This window comes from Stegodyphus dumicola, chromosome 7 (genome assembly GCF_044657685.1).
Source record: "Stegodyphus dumicola isolate Sdum_Otavi_A_Nest chromosome 7, ASM4465768v1".
Taxonomy (NCBI): domain Eukaryota; kingdom Metazoa; phylum Arthropoda; class Arachnida; order Araneae; family Eresidae; genus Stegodyphus; species Stegodyphus dumicola.
In genome coordinates, this window is record NC_140774.1 from 62162282 (window position 1) to 62187787 (window position 25506).

Consider the following 25506-nt stretch of genomic DNA (forward strand, 5'->3'; position numbering starts at 1 on the left):
TTTCGAAAACCGCTTTGATAAGGTGATATAATATTATTTTTTTCCAAGAAGTAGACTAGGCGGCTGTTTACCATCTTTTCAAACAGTTTGCAGAGACAACTCTAAAGGGCAATTGGCCGATAGTTGGAGGGATTCCTCGGATCTTTCCCTGGCTTAGCAATAGGGATGACAACAGCTCTCCTCCATGCACTGGGAAAGGTACGCTCCTTCCACACCCTATTGTAAAGAGTGAGAAGGGCATTCAGTGACTTATAGGACAGATGCTTTAGCATTTCGTAATTCACGCCATCAAGACCCGGAGAAGACCTATGTGTCTGCAATAAAGCTCTCTTTAATTCCACCATAGTAAATGCTCTATTGTAAGGCTCAGATTTGGAAGAGTTGAATGCGATGGGATTTATTTCAGAATGCTGCTTCATAGAGAGAAATGCAGGTGTATAGTTTCTGCTGGAAGAAACGGCAGCAAATGTCTCACCAATAGTATTCGCAATTTCTTCTATGGAGCTAATCACTCGGCCATCTTTTTCCAAAAAGGAAAGTGAGTGGTCTTTATATATGCCGCATGCTTTTCGAACTCTTTCCCAAACCCGCTTACTAGGAGTGGAGGATGTTATTGACGACACATATGAAATCCAGGAATCCCTCTGGCTCTGCCTTCTTACTTTTCGTGCTTTTGCTTTGGCTCTTTTAAAGGCTATGAGGTTTTGCAGAGTAGGATATCTACGAAAAATACCCCATGCTTTTTTCTGTTTTTTCAGTGCTTCATGACAGTCGCGATTCCACCATGGTTTTGAATATTTTAGTAGTGTTCCTGATGTTCTAGGAATGGAGAGCATAGCTGCCTGAATAATAGTATTAGTAACAGCTTCAACAGCGTCATCGATATGCCCATCTTCTACCATTTGATCTCTGAGCTCTGCAATGGAAGAGAAGAGTTCCCAGTCTGCCCTGTCCAGTATAAACCGAGGGAGTCTCGTCATGGGATTTGCTCCTCTTCGTGCAAGAGACACAAAAATGGGATAATGATCACTGTTGTAAAGATCTTTTCCCACATTAAAAGTGCAAAAAGGCAACAGAGATGGTGAACAGATGGCAAGGTCGAGAGCATGGAATGTCTTTGAAGGCTCATGGAAGTAAGTATCTTGCCCATTATTGAGGAGACAAAGGCTATGATCTTCGATCATCTGCTCAATTTGTCTTCCTCGGCAATTTGTATCTTTACTACCCCAGAGCGGACTATGGCCGTTAAAATCTCCTATTATGATGAAAGGCTCAGGCAGCTGCTCTAGAAGACCATTTAAATCTTGCTGATCAATATGCTCATTTGGAGGCAAATACAGAGAAACGACTGTAACAACAATATCAAAATTTGTTTGAGTAGCGACAACTTGGAGGGATGTCGTCAAAGAAAGCACATTTGAGGGATAATCCAGTGAGGCGAGGAGACCTACACCTCCACTGGCACGCTCACCTGCAATGTTATCTTTCCTGATGAAAGAAAACCTCCGAAGTTTTGCCTGTTGTTCTGGTTTTAGATTTGTTTCCTGTATTGCGAAGCATACAGGTTGATGAACATTGATTATAGCTTTGATGTCGAGCAGATTTCGGTGGAAACCGCGACTGTTCCATGATACGAGGGTGGCCATTATGAATAGTTTTTGTTCTTTCTGTGCTCGTGTTTGGTTTTTCGTGGAAGTAGATGCTTGGGAACTTCCAGACCCTCTTCTACTTCCATACCGTCTGAATCCGCAGATTCAGAAACCATTCCATCAAGAGAGCTATTGCTGGAACTTCTATTTTTATTTGTTTCTTTTCGTGTGGTAGTTTTGGGTTTGCTTTGAATTACTATTTCTTTATTTTGTACTGTATGGGTTGGGTTTTCTTTCTTCTTGTTTGTAGTCTGTTGAGTTTTGTTTGGTGGAGTCTGCATACTAACTGATGTTTGGGTGGCAACTGTGCGAGATCTTTTAAGAGCATTGGCGTAAGATGTATTTGGTCGTAGCTGTGTGCTTTGGACTAATCTTCTGGCTTCGGCATACGAGATGTTCCTCGTAACCTTTGCAGTCTGCACTTCTTTTTCCAATTTCCATTTTGGGCAGAGGCGTGAAAATGCTGGGTGCTCACCCTTGCAATTTATACAAAGAGGCGCAGCGGTACAATTTTCAGAATCGTGGCCAATCTGTGAGCATCGGGCGCATGTGAGGCTGCCACGACAAGACATCTTAGAATGGCCGAAACGCTGGCATTGGAAGCATCGCATAGGGTTGGGAATATAAGGTCTTACAGGACAATTTAAATATCCGGCCTTAATATTCTTAGGCAGATCAGGCGTGTTGAAGGTAAGGATCACGTGTTTCGTATCGATCAACTTACCTTCCTTACGCATCTTGATCCGCCTAGCACCGTAGACATTTTGGTCGGATAGCTCGGAAGCGATCTCTTCTTCAGGAACATACAGAAGGTCGAATTCCGATATTACGTCACGACAATAATTCAGTGTCTTATGTGCTGTTACAGTGACATTCGCTTGCCCAAGTTTAGTTATTTGAAGTAAAGAAGCAGACTGGGTGGCTGAGATTGTATCAATAAGCAAGTCTCCGGAGCGGAGGCGCTTTATATTTCTCGGCTCACCAATACAAGAATGAATATATTTATTTATTATGAAAGGAGACATCTTCTGCAGCTCGCCAGAAGGACTAGAAATGACTAGGAAACAGGGACTATTGTTATGATTTCTTTCATTTGTATCTGTGCGTAATTTTTTTGCAGTAGACTTTTCAGAAGTAGGTTGAGTAACTGGTTTAGAAGTAGACTTTTCAGGACTAGGTTGAGTGACTGGCTTAGCAGTAGACTTTTCAGAATTCGGTTGAGTGACTGGAGTAACTTCAAAAACCTTGATTAGAAAAATTTGAGGGTTAGCCGTAATGAGAAAAGAAAAGTTGCGGGTCCGACGGCCCCGCCCACCATGGAGCCCTACAAGGGAACACAGATTCCTGTGTTAGGGCTAGCCGGACCTATACGCAAACTGAAGCCCCACAGTCGGCTTTCCCGAAAGCAGGTACTCCCGAGAGCTTGACCCCAAGCCACTGACACAAGGACTAGTGACCAGCTGATTGACACCCGTGAGGACGACTAAGGTGCCTCCCGTTTAGCTGAAGCAGAGGCCAAAGCAGTGTGTTGGGGACAGTACCTCGCCCCTCAACTACCAGGACCCTCCTTTCCAGCGACACGGGTCTCCACGCACGGCAAACACGTGGGCAGTTTTCTCGCCACTCGAAAACTAGAAACAAGGTCTGTTCCAGCCTCTCGTGACGAGCCCCAAACTCCGTAGAGAGAAACCACAAGGGAGAAGGGAAGGGAAAAAGTTCCAGCTAAGAGGAGAGGAGACGGAAAAGAGGATAGATCTCTGGGGCTCCAGGATCGTGACACCCGTCTCATCAAGAAGATGATCCCCTGAAGGGCTAGGGTACCTCGGGATTGCCACACCCGTACTCACAAAAGTGAGCCCCCTGAGGGGGTAAAACATATTTGACTTAAATAAATGATCTGTGGCGATAATGAAAGATCATTCTTTTAATTAGTGTTTTCTAGATTAGAATGTTAGATATTAGAATCTTATGTAATATTATGCACTTGAAGCTCAAGTATATATTACTCCAGTTGCTAAAAATTATTGAACATATTGTAATGAATCACATGATTTAAAGCATTATGAAATTAAGAATGTAGGTGAGGAAAAGAACATATAAATTTGGAAAAAAAAGGGGGGAGAAAGAGAAACTGGCATGCTGCTTTCTGTGCTTCAAATCATAACAATACAGAATAAAAGAAAATAAGAGAGTGTGTGAAATTTATAACAACAGATAAAATATTGTTGAAATATAAATATCTGAAGGACTTTGTTTTTGCTTTGTGATTTTGCTTTGATCCACAACAAACCGCAAATCCCTTTTCAAACTGTTGCCACCAAATGTTAGAGTCCTGCATTATATTTGAAGAAATTAAATAATGAAAAATCTGCATAAATGTATGTATATTTCTCACATTGTGATAAAACAACAGTACACAATTCCATCAAATTTTGAATGATGTAATCCTCCTACGAATATATGGGCATGTGGAAGACCAAGTTTGAAATTTGGAATTTGTTTTATTATCAGTTTCATATTTTGTAAAACTTTAACGAATTTTTGATAACAAACTCAAAGCGAGCAATGGCAACATTTTATAGAAAAAAACATTTTTATCTCCAGCATGTGAGTCTCTGTATCGTAAATTCTAAAGATACACTCAATTTAAAATTATTTTAAAACTATTTTGCAACATTGCTGCTGAACTGAATTTTATGGTTTAAGTGTGAAGAACGTGATATTTAATAAATAAACGCAACACACAACATGTTTAAAAAATTCCCCTTTGGACGTAATTTAAAATCTGAAACCTTTCAGATTTTATTATTTTTATTTTATTTATTTATTTATTTTTTAAGAGTTAGTGTGGGAAGGCACTGCCAGTTCACCCATGGTACATCACTGGTGTCCCCCATACTTTTACTTGTACCTGTAAATATACATTTCAACATAGTTTCATGCAGCAAAATAAACATTCATAATTTCAATAAACAGCAACTACAGAATTCAGTAGGATATTTTAGAAGTTCATAAATACTTCACAACCATGTGTAATCAGCAAGAAACAATGGAATGGGAACCCTTTTTTTTTCCTTTTATCTAATTCCATCTTTCTTCTTTTTAATAACTCCCTGTACTGACAATGATGATCAAAATGCATCTTGAAAATCTCACAGGCAAAGCTTCAGCTGTGAACCTGTTGCTTAAGCATTTTATGTGATAATGAAGCATAATCATATTATATAGAAATTTAATTTACATTTAAGGACCATCAGTATGGTAAAAGTATAAATAAAACAGATACTCTCCCCTCCCAAATCATGAAAACAAATTGTGGGAAGTATTAATCATGCCTTTCCAAGCTTATTTATTTTTCGCTTGCCAGCTGCAACTTATTAGTTGCTAACAGTAAGCTGGCAATTGTAGATTCAAGCAAAGTATATTATATAAAAAAAGAAAGAAACATGAGTTTTAAAATTTACATTCATTTAAAAACAGATCAATGTACTTTATTATACAGTACAAAGTCCAGGATATGGACATCCAATATGCGGAATGATATAAAATCCAGACATCCAAAGCCAAAAACAATCTTTTTTTCTTTTTTGGTATGCTTATGCATGCGTGCTTGATTCCCACTCCTCATAATAAAACATGCAGAGAATCCCAATTCTTAATTTCACTGGACTAACCTATGCCGAGAAACCAAGACCCGAAAGGGCAGAGAAGCCACATCCCTACTTTGCCGAGACAATGGAATGGTTATATGATGAAAAAATTCAAAGTTTCCTAGGAAAAATCATGAAATCTATCCAAAATATTAGGAATGCAAAACTTCAGCACAAAAATTCACTGAAGGAGTCAAAGCTACCCAGATTTTGATTAACTTTGCTGAAGACTTAGACTAATTCTCGTGACCTGCTCCTGCTTCGTAAGTCCCCTCCCTGCTTTTTCTTCTTATTCTCTTTTCATGAACTTGGGCCTGACCAAGCTCAACCCATCTCCTCTTTCTCTTATAACTTAAGCCATTGACAATGATTCTTTCTCTCTTTATCCTCCTAACTATGATTTCTCTCAACTGCCTTCCTCTCTCGTTCCGAGGTATCTCTTGATTTCCCTAATTCATCTCCAGCCATGTTGGCTTTCATTCTCCTTTACCTTTCTTTTCTGTTTTCCTCCAACTCTGTTCATTTTTACTCTGCTGATGTAGAGGTGCGTAGTGTTATCATAGGAACTCCGTAAATCTTCCTCATTTGCATTGGCATTGTTAAATTCACTTCAATAAATAAAACACTTCCTCATTGAAGAAACAAACATTTTAGCATAAATTTGTGTGATCAATAATTTGGCTTCATCACTGCGTATCTGCTTGGCATACATCTCAAACTGAAATATTCTACATAAAATACACACTGAACATAAAATTCTACACTGAAACACTGACTTCTACATAGAATTCTACACTGAAATATTCTATATAGAAACATCGCTGATTTTACATCTGCACTGACTTCTACATAGAATTCTACACTGAAATATTCTATATAGAAATATCGCTGATTTTACATCTGCTAATATTTTATATCCCTGACGCCAACCTGGCAAATCACTATTTATTATATTTTGCTTTCATTATCACATGTTTATTAATCCATTTGAGTAATGACTCAAGCAGTGCTGCCTAAGCATTTTTTTATATTAGTAATTGAATAACAAAGAGTAAGTGGACATTACGCTTGGCAATGATTACAGATTTAAGTTAAATGCGCTATGAAATGTTGACTAGGGGAAATTTATAATATTTTTTTCCATATGTTAAAAACAGATTTTGTTAATGACACTCATAGGCCAAAAGATCACATTTAGTGCTATCTGAATTAAGAATAACTGATTATTTATTCAAGAAAACCCAGAACCGGCTCCAGAGCTCGTATGGCTGCACCGGCCGGCAGGATTTAGAGAAAAACACCGAGCAGCAAAATTAAGGAATGACAAAATTTTTAGAATTGAGAGAAAGCACTAGAACCCAAAATTTAGGGTCGGCAAAAATTTAGAACTTGGAGAGGCACTTGGTAGCAGAATTTAGGACCCCCAGAGACTGCATCAGGCGGTAAGATATCTAGCGCTGGCCCTCGATAAGCCATAAGTATATGTGGGAATTTATTTATTCAGGACTCGGATAAACCTTAAGCATGTGCAAGAAAGAGACATTAGTATAATAAATAAGTAAAATAATACTATTTATGCTTAACTGTCTCAGTGCACGACAGAAGCAAGACAAAATTTAGCGACAAGTATAACTTGCGACGATGACGAAGATGATAGCCGCGAATTTGAAGGTTTTTGGATATCGCAGACCAAAGGCGAAATTTTTCAAATAGTGGATTTTTGTAAAGAAATATGGAGAAGCGGTAGTAAATGAAGATGATATAATCACGTTTTTCATTGTGATGCCAATGCCCCAATCATGAATCAATTAAAGGATGGTGAAATATGTACAGGGTTCATAGCCACATTTTAGTTAAAAAAATAAGCACCTATACGCACTTTTCAAGCACATTTTAAGAAAAAAAATAAGCACCTGTCTAATTACATCATACACAACTGCATAACCTTAAAAATTAGACTTGTAATTTAAAATATGAGAAATGCAGTATTTATTAAGAGAGAATAAGCATTACCTCAACCATGGAAAATAATTACTTTTTTTTTTTTTAAATTTTAAATAACAGTTCAATTTACAGAAGTAGTTTACAATGAGAGGGGAAAAAAAAAAAAAAAAAAAAAAAAAAAAAAAAACTATTCAGAACTAAACCATATTACAAGATTTAATGATGAAATTTCAGTTCAAATATAGAGAAAATAAATAAGGCATATTTATTGTATTCGCTTGGAACCTAATAATAAATACAATTTATTTTTCCACTCATATTGATATTTAAATAATTTAAATCTAAATTCTGAACATTTTCTAAATTTTCATTGTATATCAGTTTTCCCTTAACAGATATTGCAAGCAAAGTAATTTAAGTAAAAAAGAGGAACATTTCTGAAATCAGAAGACAGAAATTTTCTTCATGCAGTCATCCTTTAAGAATAAAAGCTTAACTAACCCGCATACTTGGAAATTGGCGAATATTGGACAGTCGAGCGTAACTTGAAAAAGAGGAGCGGGGTAGCGGGGGTAGACTGTAGCCGCTCTTTAGATTTTCCCGCTAAAAAAATGCTTTTGACATTTCGATATGTGCATCATATAAACGGAACTAAAAAATATTCTGCTAGCAAGCACAGTAAAACTCTTTTAAGTGTTCATAAACAAATCTCGGACTGAAAATCAAAATTAATTATCTCTGCAAAATATCGCAAACGTTATTGTGCAATACGGTGGGTTCGTAGACCGCAGAACTCTTAGTCCTATTCACCAGATAGGAAAGTGGAAAAAAAAAAAAAAAAAAAAAAAGGTCTGTTGCTTGTTTTGCAACGAATATTCAAGATTTTACGGAGAAAGGAGAGAACCTCCCAACCTTCGTACTGTATAATGTATTGGCCAAAAAAATGAAATTATTTTGACTATTTGATTACTTTCCCTTTATTTAAGCCATTCCGAATATTATTCCTTAGAAAGCTAATCTGTGTTAAAAAACAACCATTTTTGGAAGTTTACTACACTTCAGCAGTTACTGCAACTATGTTATTATAAACATTCATACATATACTCATAATATAAGCATAACGATCATAATAAACACTATGAACTGACCAAGCAGAACGAGAATGCAAATTTTTAAGATCTTGACAGAAATTCAAACGTGTGTAGTATTTGGGTGGGAGGAAAAGAATACCGAATGTACCAGAATTTTATACTGCTTTCCCAATTCTTTGACCAATAGAAGGACGGGCACCTGCCTGTACTCTTCGTACACACCAAAGGTTATGTTAATGCAGAGAAAGGGGCAGAAGCTGTTTCCGGGAGTATGATTCACCATCTGACATTCCATATTAGGAAGAAGAGTTGTTTATTTAGTTTCGGCTTTGGTACAGGGAAAAATAGCGCGTTCATTAAAAAAAAGCACTAAAAGCAAAAAATAAGCACTAAAAACAAAATAATAAGGGCTTTAAAGAAAAAGTAAGTATCTATAAGGGCCTTTATATTTTATTTTCAAATATAAGCACTTATAAGCACCGCTACGAACCCTGATGTAGTGTGGTTCTAAATCCAGAAAATACCACTACCGATGGTGAAAAAAGTGACAAAGAGGTTACTGAAAATGACAAAATTTTGATTTACAAGTTAGACAGAATTCTCGACACAGCAAATAAAGGACTTGAACAATAGGAACTTTGTAACTGAATAAAAATTATGTCTGTCTATAGAATTAAAGAGAAAGTATTAGCACAAAAAAATGAAGCAACTTAAATGACTTACATTGAAAGAAATGTTTACTAAGTAAAAGTTTAATATTTATTTGTTTACTAAAGACAACCCTTTACTTTTTTTTTTTTTTTTTTTTTTGTAAATTTTGATTCTCTCTAGATCCTAAGTGCTTCATTATTTCATAAATCATGATTTCATAATTATTATTTTATAATTTCTATATACAATCTTACTAAATTTAAACTGATGATCTAATACCCGAAAAAATCCCAAATCCAGAATCACTGCAGTCCCGACGAGTCCAGATCTCGGACTTTGTACAAAGTATGATTTTGTGTATTTATTATTTATATATATAAGAAAATAAATTTTAAATTATTTTAATTTTCGAAAATATGCAAAAGCAGGTCATATAGCAACTGCAAAATTTTCCCCCTGCCAAATCACTTTTTATATCTACATATTGCAATGTAATTGTTCCTCATAAGATAACCAGCACTCCTGGGAATAATTTAAGTATTAACTGAGACATTAACTGATGTTCCTGGGCATTAAGATAAAAGCTAGAACTGCAACAAAAGTATCTTACTTGACATAATACACTCCATTGTCAGGAGATTCAATTCGCTCCCATCCAGTAGGCAAACCTTCTTTTTCTAGAGGATGACTCCAATGTGTGGTTTTAGTATTATGATCTACATAATATTTTCGTCCCCGCATTGTGAAATCAACAGACCAACCAGGTGGCAATGGAAGTTCATCTGTAGGAGGAAAATGTGCAGGTGATGCAGCTGGATTAAGAACAGAAGTAGATGAAGCTGGAGTTACAGAGCTGCCAACAGGTATTAATTGTTGATGGCTTTCCAGTGCTGTAGGACTTGGCACAGGAGGAAGAGCTGCTAACGGATTGATAACTTGATGCTGAATGTTACTGCTATTTGCTAAAGATTGCTGTACTCGTGTGGTAGTGACAAAAGCAGCTGAATAAGGCAACTGAGCTGAGTTTTCAGGCAGAATATTTTGATATGTATGTGGATGCATTTTAGCTGAAAAGTAAAATTATCAGTCAAGAGTAAATTTACAAACCACAGCATCATAAATGACAAACTCAATTTTCATAATAAACACCTATCAATAAAATATACAACTGAAAAATAAGAAAACAAAATTTTATAAAAATATGTCTTTAAAATTCAATAGTGGAATAATTGGAACTAACAAAATAACAATTAAAATTACGCCAAAAAAGGAACCTTATTTTGACATGGGTTTTGAATATAACTCTATTAATTTTAATTGTGACCAGATACAAGCAAGTCCTCCTTCAGCTGCAGTAAAAAAAAAATTTGCAAAATGGGATTAGTGAATACTGCTTTTGTACCAAAAGCAATGGATGGAGCAAAGTGAGCTTGAAGATAGAGTCACCTTTTGAGGAAAGCAGTAATTAAACATTAAATACTAAAATACAATATATAGTCAGAAATCCATTAACAAGAATGATCTATTATTTGGATCTTCAATACAACATTAAAAAAAATTTTTTTTTTTCCATCATACACTGTAAGAATGGCAAATGTGATATTTAAACAAACACAAGTGTGCTGTAAATACAGTCAAAAGTCATTAATCCAGACATCCATAATCCGGAATGATCTATAATCCGGACCTCAAAGCTACAAACTTTCTGCGTATGCGTCAATGCATAATGCGTTCACGTATGCGCATAAACGTTTATGCATGCGCATAATATCTTTGTGCATGCACATAATACCTTTACACATGCACGTTTAATATATAATGGACGGTATAAGCTAAGCTAAAATTATCTAATTATCTATTTCAGTTAATGTTGCAGATTGCGTTGTTCCTTAATCTTCTAATTGGATCCGGCTTATTATTTTTTGCAGACTGTTAGAGCAATTTTATAAAAGTAAGCTTGAACTTTTGATTATGTCAATTAGAATTTCCGATTCTGGAGCTGCCAAAGGATCTATCTACAAAGCGAAAGCATGTTTCAATGTCCATCAAACAAAAAGTGGAATTGCTGCAAAAAATGGATACTGGCATATCTTTTGTTTTTCTAACCATTGCGAAATCTGTTTATCAATTTCACGCTGCTCTGCGGGGGGGGGGGGAATAGCGGTGGGCGCGCAATGAACTGGAAGTTGATCTGTCAGCACTATCCTTATCTTCAGGGCAGATGTTTTTATTTTATTCGGCTTATATTTCCTTACTAAATGTAGTATTTCATCTCGATGTACTCCGCCTTTGATATGATTTGAATAAAATTCCTCATCATTATAAATATCACGAATACACATCAAATAGTTTTCTGGTTGCAATTTTCTAATTTCAACTATGCATAATATATGCTTTACGCATGCACACATTGAAAGAAATGTTTAATAAAGTAAACAAATAAATATTAAGCCTTTTTTTTTATTTGTAAATTTTGATACCCTTTAGATCATAATTGCTCATAATTTATTTCATAAATTACAGTTTCATATTTTTAATTTTATAATTTCTGCATGCCATCTTACCAGATTTAAACTGATGATCTATCATCCGGAAAAACTGATAATCCAGAATCGCCGAAGTCCCAACGAGTGCGGGTTAAAGACTTTTAACTGTATTACATTTCCATGCAGTACCTCAGACCTTGCCCACCTAATCAGAAATACCTTTTGACAATAAACATTCAATTCAGTTTTTGTATGCATTAATTTCACAGCAGTTCGTTATGATTTGTGTTACTTGTAATGTTTATTTTTTGTTGTTTTTTCATTGCGCACGTTGAAAGAAATGTTTAATGAAGTAAACAAATAAATATTATGCTTTTTTTTTTTTTTTTTGGTAATTTTGATACCCTTTAGATCATAACTGCTCTTTATTTCATAAATTACGGTTTCATATTTTTAATTTTATAATTTCTGCATGCTATCTTACTAGATTTAAATGTGATGATCTATAATCCGGAATCGCCGAACTCCTGACGAGTCTGGATTAAAGACTTTTGACTGTAGATGTTTCCTTCAATTAGATGAAATTCCCTGCCTCCTCCTCCCCAAAAAATAAAACCTTCAGTAATGGAGATAATATTGAATCATCCTGCACGTTAAAAGTGTGTGGCTGTAGTGAAAGTGGCTCAGTTTCAGTGGGCTTTTATCAGGGAACCAAAGAAATAATACAGTTTTTTACGGTTGGGACATGTTCAAAATAATATTGACCTTTTTTGGCATACTTAAATAAGACATCTTACCAGCAAAGTGGCCTATATTTGCTACTGTTGCAGGTGGCTGAAAATGTATTTGCTCCATGACATCTCTATGCATATCTGGGGAGTAATGCTGTCTAACTTGCCGATGATATAAGTGTATCTGGATGCTGTCATCTTGCTGATATGCAATTTCTGGAGGGTTTTCAGTTTCTAAAGTACTGTTCCCAGGTACTTCAATTATGGAAACGGCTGCAGGTACAGTTACACACCTCAAATTTTCAAGAGTTTCATCTTTGACAGGGACATCTACAATAATGACAAAATAAACTGCATTAATACACTTACATGTATCACAGCAAACTGAGACCACACACAGAAGAAACCAAGATATTCATATTACATGCAAACAAAATTTTGCTATGTCTTATAACCTTTCAATAAATATATAATGAATAAGAATGCATCTACTACATTTTAGGCAAGAAGTATCTTAATTAACTTAATATCTTATATCAAAGATAATAAATACAGTTAATAATTACAATGAAACACAAGCTACCTAATGAAACACAGTATTTTACTATGCTATAAAAAAGAAATATGAAGAAAACTTAATGATGCATTTTTACCTATCTGTTTTCCAGCATAGCAGTTAATATAGAGAATGCATGCTTAAACTGAAATCGTTCACCTAGAAGAGCCTATTGTAACTGGTAGCAGTTATGCAATTTATATACAATAAGACAGTACAAAATTTTAGAGAACAAAAGTATAATGAAAATAGGGAGGGGGGGTCGATATTTCAAGTAAATACAGTATGACAGTTTTTAGACAAGATTTTGTTTCTAACAGGTGACATTATTTTATGTTTTTTCTGCAGATTATACAGATATAAAGGATTGTATTATTTATGCTGAGTTTCAAGTTATTAAAGTCAATGTTTCTGAGATATATATAAAGAAATTTATTTCTTAAACTGACATTCTAATTTTCTAATAGTAATACTATAAAGAAAAATAAAGTTACAACAATATGCTAAATAATTACAGAACTTAAAGATAATGTTTTCATTTTCCAGTGTGTTTATATGTAATCATGATTTGCTTGAGAAAGTTGATCAAATTTTTAAGTGTGTTTATTTAACAAGAAGAAACATATATATTAACGTGCCAAGTCTTTAAATACCACATGACGTTTTTCCTGTTTTTCTTCTATGTGTAAATAAATATGAAGTTTTCCTTAGACAATTCTTTATGAAGGCATTACTTCACTTAGGCTTATAGTCCTTGCATATTTTATCTCAGTACTGAGGTGCTTCTTAAAACTCTGCACTCTTTAGATCTTTCAATCTATTTGCCATTAATGTCAATTTCTTCAGTTTGGAACATTTTAACTTTTTAAACTGCTTTTCTCAAATGCTGACACACAAAACACTTTCTCCACAGGCCTTCATGGATTTAATTTGTGCTATATCTGCAGAAGTCTTTTCTTCTCCTTCTTTCGTCCTTTCTTTTTGTTTAATATTAATAGTCTACTAATTTTATATCAGGTTTATTCCTAGCTGAAGGATGATTTTCTTATTCCTGAAACAAACAGATCTGTCCCCCTTCTCCCCATTGTAAATTAATTGCTTAAAAAGCTTCTGTAAATCAAAAAATGCACTATTTCATATAAAAAGTTATATTTTATCTCTGTTTACTGGAAAAGACTGCAGAAAATTTACATTACTGAAATGTTTATGAGGATAATATGATATCTAAACATTAGTACAGTCAAAAGTCTTTAATCCGGACCTCAAAGCTAAAAACTTTATGCACATGTGTAAACGCATAATGCATTAATGCACGTGCATATGCATTTATGCATGCGCATAATACGTTTATGCATGCATGTTTAATGTATAACGGACGTTATTAGCTAAGCTAAAATTATCTAATTACCTATTTCAGTTAATGTTGTAGATTGCGTTGTTCCTTAATCTTCGAATTGGATCCAGCTTATTATTTTTTGCAGACTGTTAGAGCAATTTTATAAAAGTAAGCTTGAACTTTCGATTATGTCAAAAAGAATTTCTGATTCTGGAGCTGCCAAAGGATCTATAAAGCGAAAGCATGTTTCAATGTCCATTAGATACAAAGTGGAATTGCTGCAAAAAATGGATAAAGGCATATCCTTTGTTTCTCTAGCCATTCCAAGATCTGTTTATCAATTTCATGCTGCTCTGCGGGGGTGGGGGGGGACATCGCAGTGGGCGCGCAGTGAACTGGAAGTTGATCTGTTAGCACTATCCTTATCTTCAGGGCAGATGTTTTTATTTTATTCGGCTTATGATTCCTTACTAAATGTAGTATTTCATCTCGATGTACTCCGTCTTTGATATGATTTAAATCAAATTCCTCGTCATTATAAATATTATGTGTGCACATCAAATAGTTTTCTGGTTGCAATTTTCTAATTTCGACTATGTGTAATGTACGCTTTACGCATGCGCGCATTGAAAGAAATGTTTAATAAAGTAAACAAATAAATATTTTATTTTATTTATTTTTTTTTTTGTAAAATTTGATACCCTTTAGATCAAAATTGCTTTTTATTTCATAAATTACAGTTTCATATTTTTAATTTTATAATTTCTGCATGCCATCTTACCAGATTTAAATTGATGATCTATAATCAGGAATCGCCAAAGTCCCGACGAGCCCGGATTAAAGACTTTTGACTGTATTAGTAATTATTATAGCAAACTAATAAAAAATGCAATGTCTAAAACATTTCATTTTGCTTTGTAAATTTCAATACATTTATTAATGACTATGTAAAAATAACTGTCAGGGTTTTAAAAGTAATATAAAATGCATCTTAATAGTTACCTTCATGATTGGCCAAAAAGGAATAAGTGTGAAAAAAGATTATAAGAAATGTTTGTTTTTGATCTCACAAATACTGGTCACTTTTAGAAATGGTCATCTAATGAATGTGGTCGCTATGTGAAGTTTTACTGCATTATAAATACAAAGACTAATACGAGAAAAAACAGATAATAAAGCTGTGAAAATCAAAGCAGAAGAAATGAAAGTGATTAATAATAAATAAATCATTTTGATGAATGTTATAAAAATTTAGTTATCTCAAAAAGAACACAAGGTAAGAAAAACTTTCAATTTGCATTATCATTAATAATTTTGAAAATGCTAATATTCAAATCTAGAATGACAGGTACATAGTGTTACATTTTTGTGCTAGTAAAAAACCACTGGGTAAATCTACATTTCATAATTATGAACTGCTTCTTTTGAAAATACTGAATCAAAAAGTAAGAGAAAAAGTCTAAGTTGTAAAACTAAAATACATTCGTACAAGACCTTACTAAGACCTATAGCGTTGTATGGAAGTGAGTGCTGGATAGTGAATAAAACAGATGAGGATACAGTAATGACAGATGAACAAAAGATTTTGATAAGCATTTTTCATTGATTGTGATTCATTCATTGAAATTTTGCATCAATAAATGGAGCTTCAGTTCTGTCAGAAATTCATAATAAAGTGTCACAGCATAGATTGCAAGGCAGCTAGAATTAATATGACAGCAGTTATTATATGAGAATGACCATCAATTAAGGCATGACATCCTGCACACCATCAAAGATGATTCAGCTGTAATTTCTGTTGCATGATATTGAATAACTTTATATGGGTAGTAATACTAGTTGACCCCTGTATGCCTGCAACTTAACGGTAGTCCCATAATAAAACATTAGTAGTTGCAAGACCCTGGTGACCATTCATACAGGAAAGAGCAAATATGGACACATTTATTATCAAATGATGACTGCAGCATGAGTTGGGTAGGACCAATCTGAAGGCACTCTTACTTGAAAAAACATTATTATCTGAAATGTTAATGGACTGATGGAGTCCTTCTAATCCACTGATAGCAGGTCACACATTTTAATTATTTAAGTGATTTTTAAGTGCAATTATAAAATTTCTTCAATGATTTGAATGTATTTCATGCTTCCCCCCCCATTATGATCAATGAATGGTAAGAGAAAATGGTAATTTTCATGGTAAATGGTAAAAGATTCATGTAACAAAATTTAATTTTCCTTTACAAAATAGTTTTCAATTATATTTTGCAAGAAACTTACTTTATTCACTTACTGTTTTATTTATTGTTTATTTATATTCTTTGGTTCATTTTCTTTCTGTTTGGTCTAACACACTTCAGTTAAAAGTTAAGCGACATAGCTGACAGATGTTTCCAAAGTTCTAGGGTTACAGGCATAATTTTTTTTTATTTCACCAATTTTCATCCATATTACAATACACTTTTCCAACATAATCTCCATTTCATCGAAAACACTAATTCCAATAAAAAATATTTCTTTAATGCCATTCTGAAAGAATTTTTTTGGTGTATCTTCAATCCACGACCTTACGGAAATGTTAAACTCTCAAATCGAATACCTAACAAAGGTTTTTTTAAATGATCGAACAGAATATTCCTAGCGGATGTCAAATAATTTCTGAAGTTTTTACAGCCTCTTTGCACAAAAAGAAAATGAATCCTCTTTGTATCCTCCATAATTGTATTAAAAAAAATGTTACAAAAATGTGCCTCTATTAGTCAAATAACTGAAAGAGACTACTTGCATGAGTTAGCTGCATAAACATGTAAAGACTTCTTCATGGCCATGGATATTGTTTATAGGTTCTAGGAATTGAGAAATGAGTTAGAGCTTCTAGAACTCTGGAAACACCCTGGAGAATTATTCATCTATTTTGCCCATGCAGGTGAAACCATTTCTATATATGTATATCACCCAGTTTTTAAGTTTCGAACAAGCTGCTTTATATGCATTGCAAAGAAAGAAAAGTACTATATTTTTAGAATGTAAAGCTGTATTTCAACCAGGAATGAAGAAGGGCTTCTTCTATTTCCTTTTTGTGAACAACTTGGCTCATTTGTGAGTCAAATGACTCATGTCACTCATTAAGTGTGAATTTCCATTTTTTGGAATTGCTCTAAATGGATACATGATTCCAAAGGTAATCACTATATAAAATTCAATTAAGGCAAAGCAGACAAGCACTATGTATCTTTGTAGAGGGCTTGCTAAAGGAAATTCACTCATATTACACATGAGAAATCCCATAAAGCATGAGTATGCTTGACAGGATTTGAACTGAAGTCAAAGAACCACTGTTCAGAGATATTATCAATTCAGCCAATGGCATGTACTATATGAGAAAACTAGTAGTCTTCTTTCCTTATATAACTCTCCAGAAATATAAGAAAACTGAAATAATGAAATATTCTAAAAAAAAAATCTAATCAAGCTTAAAAATAACTTCGAAAGTAGATTTTTTGATTTTCGCAAACTTTTGCTTCTTTTGCCATTGCCCATTGCTTCTTTCATTTCAAATACATCTGTTTATACTAATATTTCTAAAATATTACAACAGATTGCAAATATGTTAAACAAAAATTCTTCTAATTTAGAAATGAAAATAATTGATTTTCAGTATGACCTACAATTCAGTAAGTAATAAATTTCACAAATGAAAAAATTAAAAACCTTTTGCTACTTTATTCCTCTTCAGATTGTCCCTGTTCACTGCAGCAGAGTTTGCAAAAATGTACTGTCTTGCCCAGATGATTTTTGCAGGTAAAGCGGTCGAGCGGTAAAGTCGCTGAACACTGGTAGTTCGGTTCGAGGTTCGAATCCTGCGAATGGGCTGGCTGCATGGGTGTTTTCGTGGTTTTCCCCATGTGTAACGTCTATACGAGCCAGTTTCCCTTAGAAAGTCCTCTACGAAGGCATGCCTCCCCCTAGGCAGATAGACCTAGTGTGCTTTGCCATAATTAAATACACCACACCTTTTGCAGGTAAACTTAGGACACTCAGGACATTTTATGGTAGTGTAATTATTCTTCATTCTACTGCACTCAGCACAGCGTCCTTTGATCTTTTTTGCATTTTCGTCCCTTTCGGCCATCTTGTCCGCTTCTGTTGTTACCAGCTTTCTAATAATAGCTTTGGAATGCGACAGGAGAAATGGCATTTTCAGACGATTCTGAAGATATGGTTTCATCAAAAATGTAGCTAGATTTTTCAAAAAATATCTTCTAAACTTGATGGTTGCATCAGGTTTGGCAAAGTTCAAGAGCACTTGCAAATTTATGCCCGCTACGTGTAGCAGTGCAAAAAATATTGCCATTGTCCACCTCTTGGTTTTCAGGGCGACAAAAATTACTACAAAGTGGTCTACGGTGTCAACTTCACCTTTACATTTGTTATAATCCAGGATTATGTGTGGTTTATTTGTTTCCTGGTCAATTTTGTCATCATCGTGTAAAGTACTTAGCAGTATTATACACTTATTTTTTTCGTCGCATTTGAAACAATTGTCATATCCTTTTGAAAACCAAACAGTGAACTGCCGACTTCTCTTGTTTTTGATGGCTGGAATTCATTTGGAATTTTCTTTTTATTTTTTTTCAGTGTGCCCACAAGTGTTATCCTTTTGGTAAGAAGATATTGAGCTAGTAGGTAGCTTGTATACCAATTATCGGTCGTCAGGCTATGTACGCACCAATTCTTACGCCTTTTGACAATGACAATACTTGAATTAGAAGCCTTGTAACGTTCTTGGGGTTGATTGCCACAATAAATTTCAAACTTCAATGTATAAACCGTTCATGAGTCAACAGCTGCAAAAATTTTCAGACCGTACTTTGCAGGCTTGTTGGGGATGAATTGAATAAAACAGCATCTCCCGCGAAAGGGTTCCAACATCTTGTCGATTGTGAGTTTATCACCTGGTGTATAAAAGTTTAGACAGTTCTGATTGAAAGATTAAAAAAATTCTCTTAGTGCAGCAAGCTTACCAGTTTTTCTTCGCACATACCTAGTGACTTTATCGTTGAATCTAATAGCAGCACACAAGTTTCTGAATCGCTTGAGACCCATGACCCCTTGCAAAATTTCAATTCCAGTACCTCTTTTGCCCATGCTTCTTCTAAATTGAGTTTTGACATTTTTTTGCACCCTAATAAGAGCCAAATTCCTAAAAAGGACAACATTTCTGCTCTATTAGTATCATACATGCTTCTCTTTGAGATGTTTTGGAGATTATCTGCAGTCCTGTTACATTTGAGATAAATATTTGTATACAGTAAGACCCCGCTTAACGCTGTTTCGTTTAGCGCTGTTTTGGTTTAGCGCTCTTTTATTTCAACCCGGGGATTCCACGAAATCGCTCGCAGCATACGGGGATTCCCCGAAATATTATGCAGCGATAGGTTTCAAATACATATCCGAAAGAGTGTACTTGTATTTCTTGTTTGGTGCGGTATTGTACAGACATATTTTGAAGGGGTAAATGTGGAAGATGTCGAAGAAATAATTCAAGAAGCAGCGGCTAGTCTTTCTAATGATGAGCTCAAGGAATTAACTGAACAAGAAGAAAACAAAAATGCTGACAGCAGTGATTCAGAAGAAGAGCAAAAAGAACTTTCGATGGCGTTTGTAAAAAGGAGTTTGTCTACCATAACTGAAATAATGTATCAATTCATTGAAAATGATCTGAATTTTGACAGGAGCTCAAAAGTAAGGCGTGGTGTTAGAGATGCTCTATTCATTTATGAAGAACTTTTAAGAGAACAATGCAAAAGAAAAAGGCAAACAACATTAGATGCTTTTGTCACAAAAAGGCAGAACACTGAAAACGCGGAAGGCTAACTAAATATGACTGACTGAGAATTTTATTTGTTTTTTTTTTAAGAATATTCGTTTTGTTATTTATATTTTGTTTTTATTTTTGCAAGAAATAATAATGTGGTATTAATTTGGGCTTTAAGAAATAAATGTTTGGTTTTATTTTTATTAAAAAAACATACTTTATAAATTTAATACCTAACCAATTTCCTAGCCATCTTACCCTAACCCCAGTATTTACATGTAAAGATAGCCTCGTTTAGAGCTGTTTCGCATTACGCTCTACTTTGATGGAACGTATCCCCCGCGTTAAGCGGGGTCTTACTGTATTGTATGATAGCATCAATCATATTTGTATTTATGATTTTCTGGATAGCAGAAAGCTCATAATTTATATTGTCACAAGTTTTGGCACTTGGGGATATTTTTTTCATCATATTTTTTCTGGCGAATTTGCTCTTCAGGGGAACCTAATTCCACTTATAAGTTTCCTTTTCTTCTTTAAGAAACTTTCCTCCAACTTTTTTTTTGTAAATTGTTTTTACAAAAAAGGCCTCATATTTTAAATCCTTCATGTTATTTTCGCTAAAATCATTACTTGTTGGGGAAACATCATTTGAGGAAAGAAAATGAGGATGTTTAGAAACATTTCCCCCAATTTCTGAGTCATTTTCATGCTCAGAATCTTCAATGACTTCCGATTCATCGACATCAGATGTGTTATCCAAATTGTCGGAGTCTTCATCAACCGAGACTTCTTCTAAAATATGCAAATAATCTTCAGGGGGTACAATATTCTTTCAGTACATAATTGGAGGAGTGGCATACTGCGTTCACCTGTCCGACATGTTCACAATAACTGTTTTCGGAAGGAAGGCGAAAACCAGACTGACCAGAAAACCAAATACATTGCACTCATGGAAAGTTTCTAGGAGAGTAGAGGAAGGGAGGAAGCTCAGAAAGGGGTTGTCTAAAAATTACAGCCTAAAAGATGGCACTGGCGTACTCTGTACGTTGGCTCCTTCATTGCAGGGTTAAAAACAAGAATATTACAAATAGCCTCTTGGATAACTAGTGCGTGAGAAAAATATCCGCACTTAAAAGAAATTTTCAAAGGTTAAACTCTCACTTTGGATCAACTTACCAAGTGGTTTTTCAAGAATGAACTTGTTAAAATCAAAGTTCGGATTCAGGATAACAAATAAACATCCGAATGACTGTGAATTTAGTCATAACATCGTATGCATCAGAGTACAGTAAAACATAGAAGATGTACAATGTAAGTTTTCACTTATATATGCTTAAAATATGCTTTTCCTATATTTAATTCACATCTTATCAAATTTTTATAAATAATACCTAATTACACTTTATCCTTAACATATTATACCACATAATTTTATATTTTAGGTATTATATACATTTATTATTGAAATATGAAAATTTCAGTACAAAACTGTGGTTTGCCAAAAATTTTTTAATTCAAAATTGGCTTACACCGTCTTAAAGGCTGAGCACTACTGCAATACAACATATTTTAACAACTATGTAATAATAAACTATAAAAATATGTAAGTATAAGATTATGTTTTAGGACTCCAAATGCAGTGGCCAAGTGTAGAAAATGTTTTAAAATATAGCTTTAAAAATATTCCTAAAATTTAATAAACTCAGATTTTTTTCAACATATACTGAACTTTAATTTATTAAACTAGTCAAGGAAATTTTATATTTTGTCTTTTATTAAATCATGCAAATATGTGACATCAGAAGAAAAAGCTATGTCTCTTTAAAATTTCACATATTTACATATTTAGATATAATTTTTTAGAAAATAATTACCATTCTCAACCTCTGTAACTCGAGACTCAGGTTCAGATTTTGAATTTGTAACATAATGATTCACATATATATGAGACTGAAATCGAGGTAAGGCAGATGGTTGGAACTGAGATGATGCTTCATCAGATAACTGACCCAAGGAACTTACACGAAAATTCTCAGAGCTACTTGAACCCAACCTAAAATAATTATTTCAATAAATATATTAATGCTTTACAACACTGGAAAATTAAATTAAAATATTAAACTTCTCTGCTATTAGCTCTAAAATTTGCAACATTGGAAACATTCAATAGAAGTTAACAGCAGTAGAATACAATTACCTTACAGCACCATCTATTTTAGTTACAGGAGATATTTTCCCACTAAAAGGCTGTGACTTAAGAACTGGGCTACTTGGTGGGCTCTGCAAGCTTCTTTGTGCACCTATAGAAACACTTGGACTTGGCTGGACTGATGGTGACAGTCGCTGTAAAGGTCCAATATCAGGGCTTGAAGGGAGACTTTGGTGATTTACTTTAGAAATACTAGGCATCTGACTCTGTGAAGCTTTGGCACATTTTTGAGCTAGAGAAGTTGGCTGAGGAACAGGTTTTGTTTCTTTCACACTTTTGTCGGATCCTTTTCTTGTCAGGGAAACTATCTTTTTGGTAGGCTGCTGACTTACTGTAGTCCATACATTAACAACTAAAAATAAATAAAAATGATATATTTATCAGTAATTTATCTTTCTTAATATGTATGTATGTTACTTAGATATTATCCTCTTGACCATGAAACTGTCGGCAAAAGCATGATTAACCAAGGATATAAATTATCTGCTATTGCTGTATTTTGTCCCTGCATTTTGAAAAAAAGGGGGTTGAGGGCCACTGACATCGCATTTTAGACCAAACACCGGTTCATTTAGAACTGGTTGAAAGAATTAACCTCTGTTGCAAGGGGGGGGACAACCGAATATGGTAATAGACAGAACAAACACTTGAGGAAAATTTGTACACATAGTGCTCTAAACAAAACTTTCAGTAAAACTGTAGAGCCTAAAATAATAGAAACTGTCTAAAGCCTTTTTATGAAGTGCAGAAGCAGAATGGGTCAAATACTTGAACAATGGCTGTTGGTGGATTGTGCAAGACTCACGATGTTTTATTGAAAGAGTTGCAGATAAAAATACTACTCAGAATTCCACATGAATGAATGGCACAACTTTTTCCAGGATTTCTGCCAAATTTCTTGATTGATGGGAAAATGCCTAAATACTGTATTTATCAAAAGAATTATTTTGCACAGATTAAAATGTGTAAAATAATTCAAATGTTTTATCAAGAATTAAATTCTTGATTTATTTCATTTTCAAACATTTTATTAAAAAAAATTGCTCGTATAAAATTAGGATGAATGAATATAAAACAGCATCATGATTTCTTGGAAACATACATTTGGTAATGATATGCTGGATATTCATATTATTACAACAGATCTTTTGATCTGTTTTATATCCCATAAACTAAATTTATTAATTTTTATTAAAGTGTGTTTGTAAGTATTCATGTCACTTCTACCCTTTTCAATGGATTAATTTATTTTGTGGAATTCCAAATGAATTATTTTATACTGATTTTGCTTTCAATTAAAAAAATAGGGTCATTCAAATGAAAGTGGTAGTATAAATGGTTTGAAAAATGGTTTAATGATATTAATATAAATTAGTATACAAAAGAAAGAAGTAATACTGACATAACAAATAGACTAGACAAAGTCACCTTGTAGGTTGAAACAAGTGCCTCAGCGGTCAACGAAACGATGGTTATCCTAGATGAAGATGCTCTGAGGTTGGTTGCAGAACCAATTTTCAACAGTAGCTTGGACCTCATTATCCCCTTCAGATATTTCTTGCCTGGACCAAAATGGTAGCCAAACAGCGAGAGGCCCAGACTGTTCGAGAGCCTCCCAGCGGAATTGCCATAACAACGTTTGGCCCACCGCAGACACATGAGGACAAGCATTATGATGCAAGAGGATAACCCTGCATGACAGCATGCCATGTTGGCAGTTCTTAATATTCTGTCTCAGTTTTCGCAAGGTAGCAAAGTACATGGTAGCAGTGACAGGTGTGCCTGTAGGTAGCCATTCCAACAGTAGTGGGCCATCGATGTCAAAGAAGCACTTAACATTAATGTCGACTTGGATGCGCAAGCCTTCTTCGGGCGTGGGGATGAAAAGTGTTGGTATTCCATGCTCATGCTTTTGGTGGCTGGATCAACGTGTTGGCACCATGTTTCATCAGTGGCAATGGTCCTTGAAAGAATTGGTTCCCCATTTCATGCTACCACAAAAAATGTTGCATGGAAACAGACATGCAATGAATCTTCTGCTCCTATATAAAATGTTTGGCACCTACTGCACACAATCCTTGTGGTATCACAACCTTTCATGCAGCATTGTGTGCACACTTCCTAGGCTCATAGATCACATTTCTCCTCCACTATTCCTCGAGTGGTGATTCAGCGATTCATTTTCACAAGATAGTCCACATCTGCAACTGCTTCCTGGATGATCACCACATGTGCTTGACCAGGTCGCGGCCTGTTGTCAGTACTGCTTGTTCCACTATGAAAATCCCTACACCATCAGAATACTGATCTGTGTTTCATACACTCCATGCCATACACTTTTGCATTCGACGATAGATTTCAACACCACTCGCATTTTTTACTGTTAAAAATTGCATGATTGCATGTTGACATCATTTGGAGGCATCCATGATACGAAAGATGACTTTTCAAGTGCACCGTTGCTACCACACATGCATCTGGCATGATCTGAAAATATCGCATGCCCTCTCAGCACTCTACGCCCTCTATAGAGGCATGTACAGTCCTCTTTTCTTCAAATAGCAAAGTTATTACAGCAATGCCACTTTCATTTGAATGACCCTTATAAATTCTGTATTAATATAGTTGTTAAGTTTCTTCCACAATGAGAAAATATGGATATACTTTTTTAATATTTATATTATTGTAGGATAAATTATTCCCTTCAACCGTTTCAACCATTGCTCAATGGGTAAGATTTCAGTCCGATTTGGAAACCAAAGATCCCGAGTTTGAAACCCATCAAAGGGAAGTTACATAAAAATTGACTTTTGTTTAAATTTCCTTCCTGTTAATTTATTTCCTTTATGTTCCACAGAGAATGCTCTTCATTTTATAGAACCCTCCAAGATTAGAATTTTCTAGCTCATTTATCAGGTGCAGATAAGTGGTTACTTATTCAGTTCAAATAATAAAGTCGAGTTAAGACCTAACTATTTTCCTCTTCATTTGTCTTAATACAATCACTTCATCTATGACACATTGTAAGGATCTTAAGTTTTACTAACGTTTATTTTATTTTAAATCTTTACTATCACTTCTTATTTTCTACTTCCGGCCAGAATTATAAGCGTTAAGGATTTTATGCAAAGTTTGTCTGGCGAACGCCAAGTATTTAAGTGTGGCCTTTTTGCCAAGCGAAAGAGAGGAAGCAGTGAGTTCGAAGCAGGCCGCTTACCTTAGAAGTTACGCAGTTGCTATTTGCCTTCCAGGCCAGAGGTTTTAATCCTCTTGATAAATTAAACGTATTGTAGTGTTCACAGTCTCTGTGCTACATACGCTTCCTGTTATTATAAGGCCAATCTTATTCTAAAGTTAAATTAGAGTTTAGTTTTATTTTGAT

The 25506-nt window shown here is 34.6% G+C and overlaps 1 protein-coding gene across 2 annotated transcripts in view; it reads right to left on the reverse strand.

Annotated features, from left to right (window-relative positions):
- sav (scaffold protein salvador) overlaps window positions 1–25506 on the reverse strand; it is a 78335-nt gene that overhangs the window by 31399 nt on the left and 21430 nt on the right. For both annotated transcript variants that reach the window (XM_035352179.2, XM_035352178.2), the window contains exons 3-6: window positions 22113–22476; window positions 21790–21968; window positions 12269–12532; window positions 9596–10052 (exon numbers count right to left, since the gene is read on the reverse strand). In XM_035352179.2, the coding sequence (XP_035208070.1) occupies window positions 9596–10052; window positions 12269–12532; window positions 21790–21968; window positions 22113–22476 (1264 nt within the window). The remainder of the gene's footprint in view (window positions 1–9595; window positions 10053–12268; window positions 12533–21789; window positions 21969–22112; window positions 22477–25506) is intronic.